Genomic DNA, 8481 nt, shown 5'->3' with positions numbered 1-8481 from the left:
AGCAGAGATTGCTAGTGAGATGCCAGCAAACCAACATGTGTCCCTCCTAGGAAGATGAGTGCACCAGCAGATTCTCACGATATGCTCTCAAGAGACCAAAATAACAGGTTCTAATGCAGCAACTCTCTCACTTGCCTCCCCATAACCCTTCTTTCTTCTTTCCTCAGTAAATATTAAATAAAGCTGTGATGACTGGCAAGCTTACAATAAAATAGGGAATTGAAATTGGCAGCCTCAGATGTGCGAGGTGTAAGTTCAAATCTGTTTCCTCCAAAGTGTGGGCTGAAGGTGAATAACTAATAGAAACAAGCCCAGAGGGCACAGCCCAAATCTTATGGGACATCAGCTTTTGTAACTTCATGCACACAGCCACCTTCCCATACTCAAAATTTGTCTTTTTAAGTACTTTTGGGAAAGGCCAGGGATGCTGACAGCTGGTGGTGTAATTCTGACTCCGTGGGAGTCAAAGGCAAAGCATTTGCTCAGCAGGATGGAAGCAGTGTCTCACCCCTCGGCTTTTATTAATTTATTATAAATATTAATTATGCCTGTAGCACAAAAAGCAATTATCAAAATATTTTGCTAAACATTTTATCAAAAAGACTGTTTACGAAAAAACACTCAACTGTATCAAAGCCTTTACAGAAAGCTCTCTTAGAAATTAATAAATATGTTTGATTAGCACTTTCATGGATGCACAGATTCTGTATATGGAAGCATTATACTGCATTTAATTATATATAAAGGCAATTAATGTCACAAATGAATTCTAAACTCTGGCTCAGCCTAAATAATCGTCATTATCTATCATATAGCATGCCCAGAAAGCTTAACTCTGCAATGATATTTATGAACAATATACTTGGCATTAACATACCAAAACGATTTGAGTATAATTCAGACTAAATAATAAATGGCAACAAAAAAAAATCACTCCCATTCTTCATGATTTTTGCCTAGCGCAATCACATAGGCATTTTTCACAGTATGTTCATCTTGATGAGAACTGGAAAAATTTATTCTATTGAGTGTGTACTGTAGATGGCACACCAGAGACCGAGCACGAGTACACATACGAGTAGCTAATCTCCCTTCCCATATCAGCAGCACCTCAGGGAGGTTAGGAAGTTATGGCTGTGACTTGAGTGGCTGAATCACTTTCAGCTGAAGGATGGCTTTCCAAGGAGGTGCAGAGCGCACAGTCACATCTTACTTTACATACACTTACTTCAAGTAATCATCTCTCTGCTCTATACAGCCTGAGGTCTCTGTGCCAAGTCCTTCTTACTGGACAGCTATCATTTACACAACATGAAGCAGTCGTTAATGCAAAGGGACAGATACATTTGCTTCTGTTCATTTCACAAGTATAAGCACACACTGACAGAGACCAAAACCACTATCATACTGCCAATTCGTGGTCAATGGGCAATAAGATGAAGATGTTACGAAAAAAGCAGTAATAGTGCACTAAGTACAGTCAACTGTAAAATAAAGGACTTTAAATGGAGCTAAGGGCTCATTTTTGTTTGTTTCAAAATATGCTCAGCGGATTTAATAGCATGGTGTAGCTGAATAAAAAAAAAAAATATCAACAGTCTACACTGCAACACCTTTATGTGTTAAAACAGTGCCTTGCTCAGTGACTCACTGAAGAGTTTTAATACATAGGTATAGAAAGTTAGGGGTGATTAAAAAATTACTATTGCATTAAAATTAGTAAGTATAAAAATTAATCCATAAATATTTTACTACAAGCATGATTGTATTTCGATTATAAATTATGTTTATATATGTACATAACATGAAGAGGTTATGTATATATGGAGATGCATACACGTACAGAGACAGCTTTTAATGTACTTTATCATATAGTTAGGTATGATACAGATGTATGAGCATAGGTCTGCCTCCTTTAATTCTACACTGTGTGCATGGAGAACCATCATATGCTGGTTGAACTTTCAGTTGTCCTGGTAGGAGAACTATAACCATGTGACCTTGCCTGCACTGGCTTCACCAGTGACCTGGGTGTAGAAGCACCGGTGAATGACACAAATCAAAGCAAACATATTCCATGTAGTACTTTGATACATGAAATATTTCCAGGTTTTTCATGCCTCCTTGATTTACTTAGTTTTTCAGGCAGTGCTCAAACTAGAAAGCCATTCAGCATGGATAAATCATTTAAGTCTGAGTGAGTATATGTTAACCTAAAGTAAATGAGGAGAGAACTCTGATGTTGAGCCTGTGCACATTCAGAACCCCAAATGCAAGTCAGGTGTATAAAACATCATAACCTTTAACGAACAACGCACATCGTGAAATCAAGGCTTGTGGTTGCTGTACACACTTCATGTGCACATATGTGAGAGGTGGGTGTGTGTATGCCCACACACACATATTGAACATAAAATAAGCAGAAAAATTAAAGGCTCAGATTTTATTCTGTGTTGGGTCAAATGCAAAATGAACTGGCAGAAGATATTAAAGAAACCAAACCCAAGCAGCACCACTTCTTCCTTCCACCTCGTTTCCCCCTTCTCCAAAAAAAGTGAAAGCCAAACCAACAAACTATTTTTTTGCCTTTGCAGAAAAGAAAAACAGAGTTGTTGAACAAGAATCACTGTTTGATAGTAGCATACATATTTAGCACAATACCATCTCTGATCTTGTGTTTATGGGCAGTGTATAGAAAACCAGATAATATTGCAGAGCCTCTGCTTTCATTATTCGTTGGGTTGATAATTTTTTTGCTAACAAAATATTTTCTTAGTTGAAATTTCATTTTTTGGCTGCTGTATTTCACTATTATATCTATGAATATTAAAACAACAACAAGAAGGCCTTGCAAACATCTATCTAGCCCCCATGCTTGCATGCACTGAGCAGTCAAAGTCTGACATGGAGGTCTTCATCACTATGCACTGTGGCCCATGTTGCAGCTCTCAAATTTTCTTTTGATGCTAATTAACTTCATCAGTATAATTGATCAAGTTGTCTAGAGAAAATGGGAGGCTAAATACTTTCCAAAGTAATTGTCACATTGCACCCAAAATGCTGTTAATATGCTGAAGGCAACACACAGGTGCCGCGCTGCAATTGGAATGTGTTTCCTCTCACCTCTTGCCTAAACTTTTCCATTTTGCCCCCCAGCTCACTCAACAGTTGTCTGGCAGATTGACTTTGATTAGTCATTCATTTAATTGTGTGCTGCTGTGCTACGGAACATAATATGCTTCAAGGTCATAAAGACAACTTAACAGTTGAAGACAGCTTTGGAGACCATCAAAAGCAGACAGGAGAACCTTCTTTGTGTGACTGTAACTTGGCTTTTGGGGGTGCTTAAAAAGGCACTTCTTGTGTTTTGGTTTTTTTTTTTTCCAATTAGCTTCCAGCTCCCCTAAGACCTTTTCCAGACCCACTCTTTATGCACAAAGCCTGAAGTACCTCTGTGTCAGGCTTTCGGATGTCCACATCTAGCAATGTCATGAAATAAACTTTAGTCACAAGGGGGAAAGGGAAGGGAACAACTGAAAAAATATATTTATTGGAGTAAATAAAAAAAAGTTAACCAAAAACCTTTATTGATACATTCTTGGATAATATCACAGGATCGAGAGAATGGAAAGGAAGGGAGGAGTTTGCGGCAAAGATTGGTTTCACTAAATTGGCACATAAGCAGCAAGATTAACGAAATTACTTATTACAAACAGTATAAAACATACATGCTTTTTTAAGTCCTTATCACACTGGTCAATCATGGTGGGGCATTAACAAAGAAAAAAACCTCAAGACATGTAAAAGCCATATTCTTTCCTCCAAATATCATAAGAATTATTGAAATTATTGCAAAATAGTCATATACCTTAAATTAAATAACAAAATAGAACACAAATACAAATATCAAACATAAATTATTAACATGTACCATAAAATACATTACTGGCATGCATTCCAAATATCAAGACCTCTACTAAAACTCAGCAAAAATCCTTTCTGCTTCCTCTGCAGGCCACCAGAGTTGTGAAGGGGAGGGGGACTAACTTCGCCAGCACAGTTTTTGGTCTTTAGAGTAATTTTTTGTTTGTTTAGTTAAAAAAAAATAACATTTATGGATCGCAGTGATACAATTGTAATCATACAAGTCATGTACATAGGTCTTTTAAATCCTTAGTTGGTTTGGTTTTTTTTAGATGTGCTAAGTCTGAGAGAATAGGGCCTCAATGAAACTGTGCATTCAAAAAACAAACAGTGAACTCGAACAACATGGATGGCAATATGCAAAAATCCTCACAAACTGTACAGAAAGTTCAAAAACTTGCAGTCTGGAAGTACATAGAAAGACAGAATTAGCCCCTTAAAGTCCTTGCAGCTGAACGCAGCCCACCCTGGGGAGCCCGTCCTCCCGTGCTGCAGCCGGACGCGTGGGCACGGTGGCTCCCACGGCCGGAGCAGGTCCAAGGCCACGGCCAACAGCAGCGCCAGCGACGTACTAAGTCGAGAGCGATGAAGGATATTTCAGGGAGCAGCCGTTGGGAGCACGGGGCTCCTCTCACGCCTTCCCGCAGCATCGCCGTGCCCTCGCCCCTCTCGAGGCGGACACCCCGCAGCTCGAGAGGAGGTCTGCGCCAGCGGTGGATGAAATCCCTCACCTGTCCTCCACCCCACACGGCAAAACGGACTAGATAACCAGGTTGTTATAACTGACGTACTTCTTTTTTGCAGCAGGGCCTGAAAGAAAACCGGAGAACAGTCAGAAAGCCCTTCAGAGCACAACCCTTCAGAGAGTGTTGGCTGCTTACTCAGGGGCTGCAGAAACAGCCAGGGATGCACCGGTGGCTCCCACATCGCCATGAGCAGCTTTCCTCTTATAGACCCAACTCCAGGCAGATGGCTGGCAGATCAGCCAAAGCAGCATCTCCAGCTTTAGCTATGACTATAAACAAAATTACTGCTGATTGATTTTTTTTTTTTTTAATACTCCCTCAGTCTGGATGACTTCACTGTCGAGGCACTGTAACTAGATCCTATTGAAACACCTTTTTTTTTAAAAAAAAAAAAAAAAGCGACATTCTCTCCAACTTCTTAAATCTCCTGGGCTAAGTGCGTTTGTTTTGCTTTGTGAGTAACTCTTATTCAAGTTTTATGACTTCTGAGAATTTTTCAATGTGAGGATTAAGCTACTAGCTTTTCTAAATATGACCTTCAAATTAAATCTCTTTGCAAACATAAATAATTAATACCAGTAAGTAACTACTTTATGAAGAATCCTACACATTTCTGTCAGTAAAAACTGCAAATATTTGCAGCTGAATACACTAACAGATTAGAGACATATCAACTGATAACATGTTCTCCATCAGGCATGTTAACAAAAACATTTCTATTTACATGCAAATTCTGTAACTAATATGTAACATCTTTTTATATTGAACTGTGTTCCAATGAATAAGGAAAAGGCCTTTCCCCCCTTATTCATTTAAGAGCGAAGAAAAAAAAAAGAAAAAATGAGGGTATGAAGTATGTGTGCTCTTGCAGTAAAGATTAAAATCCATACTCTAACTGAGTTATCATGAGACCAGTTTAAGCTAATAGATACTCTCAAAAGGTTAAAACTACCAAGAATTGCTGTTATAATCAATTATTCTTATTCAGCATTTGTGGCATTTTTAGTAACTTGGATTCAACAAAATACATTAATGAGAATTATAATCAACCATAGACAAAAGCCCTGAATATATAAACAAACCTGAGCCTCAATGCATCCCCTGATAAAATGCTCATTTGGAAGACAAGTAAGAGAAAGGGACAGGGCTGCCTGGGGTGGGACAGGAGGTCTGCCAGGCTCTGGAGCATCCCTCCTGCCTCGGAGACCTAACACACTTCTCTCTGCTACTCACAGTCAGTGCATATTTTCCTTTGGCATATCCAACAACAAGAAAGCATTATTAGCTAGAGACCACTATTAATTTTTTAGGTGGCCTGCTTTTAACAAATACTTTCTTAAATAAGGACAAGCTCTCCACCAACAATTCAGAATGTTTTGAGTATAACATATGAGAGTGAAGTCAAATGTAAATACTTTCCACAGTGTTCACTGCCAATTTTACTGACAAAGACAAAGAAACAATTTTACTCCTAGGTATTTTCAAGACTGTCATTTAAGAATGTGCTTCTGTGTAACTCCAGTGCTGTGCAGTGTTATTTTGAAGCCCTATTCAGCTGTTTAACCATGTTCTACACAAGAGCCAGAGCTGTCTGTTCGATCAAGGACTGATTCTACAAATTGCTGATCATCTTCAGTTCCCATTAACTTCTCTTGGACATGAAGGTGTTCAGCACATGGCAGGATAAAACTCATTATCCTTCAAGGCTACTGTGCAAATATTCAATAAACTGCGGTATGCTATTAAATGCTGAAGAGAGGTAAAATGTAGGTGGAAAAAATATAATCATGAAACAGGTTGCAAAGTAATTACATGCATTTTTTTGTGATATACTTCAGCTTTATCCATTACGTGCTCCAATTTCAAACAGCAGTAGAGCTCCTATGACAGAGAAGGAGATTTTGGTACTCTCCACTGCTGGCTCATATAATGTCTACCCCTCTAATGCTTACAGGGGTTTTATGCAAGCTTTCAGCAAACCTGATATTTTGCTTGATGAGTTTGCTCACAAATTCAACCACAGTGGCTCATTTCTTATTTTTAATATGACAATGAACCACGCCGAGAAATATTGTTGATAGAACGTACTTCTGTAACCTCTCTGCGAAAAGATGGGCTCCACACATCTAAGCCTCAGACAGTAAAATTATCTTTGGCAGTGCTCTGTTTCACAAGAGTAATGTAGTTGACAAAAGCATCATCCATAATTTAGATAAACCGATCAATAAAAGCTTCATAGTTATTTGAGGAGAGGACAATCTTCCCTGATTCTAAAGGTTGTTAGGCCAGATGATATCACGTCTTTTGTAATGAAGCTGGTGCATTTCACAGCTCTGTTCCTGCACTAACTCCAGGAACCTTGTGCTCAGCTGATGTATATCTTCCAGAACAGCTCCAGTCTTGATTTGAAGACTTCAGAGCAGACAGTCTACATTGATAACAAATCTCTACTGAGTCTCGGCTCATCATTATCATTGGCAATTAGCACCAGGTATGGATTTGTTTTTTTCTCAAAGAAAGTAATTTACATGAAAATGGGGAATGCTAATGAAACATCAGCATTACCAGAATTCACCATGCTTTAATCCAGAATACACGAGCGTTCCCTTTTTTTCCAATGGTAAATAGATAGAGATCTCATATGCTGTGTTGCTGTTAGTGTCAATGGATGACAACTTTCCAACAGTGAAAACAGATTGTCCTCTTGCAAATAACATATACATGTTAATTAATATCCATAAAATTATGTCAAACTCAGATGGTCATTGACTTAGATATATTGGAGGCAAGCCAACAGCTGTGGTAATCAGAATCTGAAATGCTGGAGTGTATCTTCTGCACAGAGATACACATAGAAACTGCATCCTCTTTCCTGAGTTCAGCACAAAGGCACAAGGAAGCAAACTGCAGGATGAATGTGGGCTGTTAGCTATTTTTAAGGAATACCAGGTAGAAAGGAAACATCCTAGATATTGACTGCCTGATATTTGCAAATAAATGTGCTCTTGAAGCATTTGCATTGTGTAACTCGTTTGAAAAAAACAGGACCTTTCTGTTTAAAGAGGCTACATGTCGCTGTTAGTGACAGCTGCCCTTTTCTGCTAATTAGTGGTGAATAGCGAAAATGTTAATAGGAGAAGAATTTAGAATGAGGAATAATTGAAGAATACAATCTCATGTATACAGACAGGACCACTGTACTGGAAATAATCTTCAGGCTCAGTCCAGACACAGGTAAAAACATACCATTCATTTGTTAAGTAGAGTGCAGCATAAGATTTTCAGCTCCCAATACAGCTTTGCCTTAACTTTGCTTGAAAGGAAAATTGTTTTGTCCACATTATAGTGGAACCTGGCCTAAGCTGTCACACTTCAAAAAGGCTGGGGAGATCTGCTGCAGGGATGCACAGAGTGATGGACGTGTCATATCACATAACTGCTAACACGCAGTACTGGATAGAAGGAAGGTGCAACTATCACATCTCCCTTGTACTGCTGACATTGCTGTTAGTCTTCTGGTTTTATAAGCATTACACTTACTCTCAATTTGAAAGGAATCAGGAACACTGAAAAACCAAGAAAGCAAGAGCAATGCCTTCCAAGTGGAACTGAGGCAGGACAGTCATTCAATTTCCTGACAGCTGGACTGATAGAAGCATTAAAAAGTCATCTTGGTCAACACAAACCCCAGACACTTCAAGGCATGGCATTAATTTCAAGGATGTGACTGTGTACAGGGTACTGACAGCCACATGAGCTATGAGTTGTCCTCTTAGTTATGCTGTGCCTTCTCCCATTCTCCATAAATGGA

The 8481-nt window shown here is 38.9% G+C and overlaps 1 protein-coding gene across 4 annotated transcripts in view; it reads right to left on the bottom strand.

The window, feature by feature from the left end:
* Positions 1-2669: 2669 nt before the first annotated feature.
* The window catches only part of GRM7 (glutamate metabotropic receptor 7), a 300952-nt gene continuing 295140 nt past the window's right edge, over positions 2670-8481 (bottom strand). For 2 of the 4 annotated variants that reach the window (XM_069866002.1, XM_069866005.1), the window contains one exon: positions 4599-4734. Coding sequence is in view for 2 of the 4 variants with exons in the window: in XM_069866004.1 (XP_069722105.1) it covers positions 4522-4734 (213 nt within the window). In the remaining 2 variants the exon portion in view is untranslated. Of the gene's footprint in view, positions 4735-8481 lie in introns of all 4 variants that reach the window. The other 2 variants (XM_069866004.1, XM_069866003.1) reach the window with 2 other exon arrangements.

The sequence above is a fragment of the Phaenicophaeus curvirostris genome, chromosome 11 (assembly GCF_032191515.1).
Source record: "Phaenicophaeus curvirostris isolate KB17595 chromosome 11, BPBGC_Pcur_1.0, whole genome shotgun sequence".
Classification (NCBI taxonomy): Eukaryota; Metazoa; Chordata; class Aves; order Cuculiformes; family Cuculidae; genus Phaenicophaeus; species Phaenicophaeus curvirostris.
This window is presented reverse-complemented; position numbering and strand designations above follow the sequence as displayed.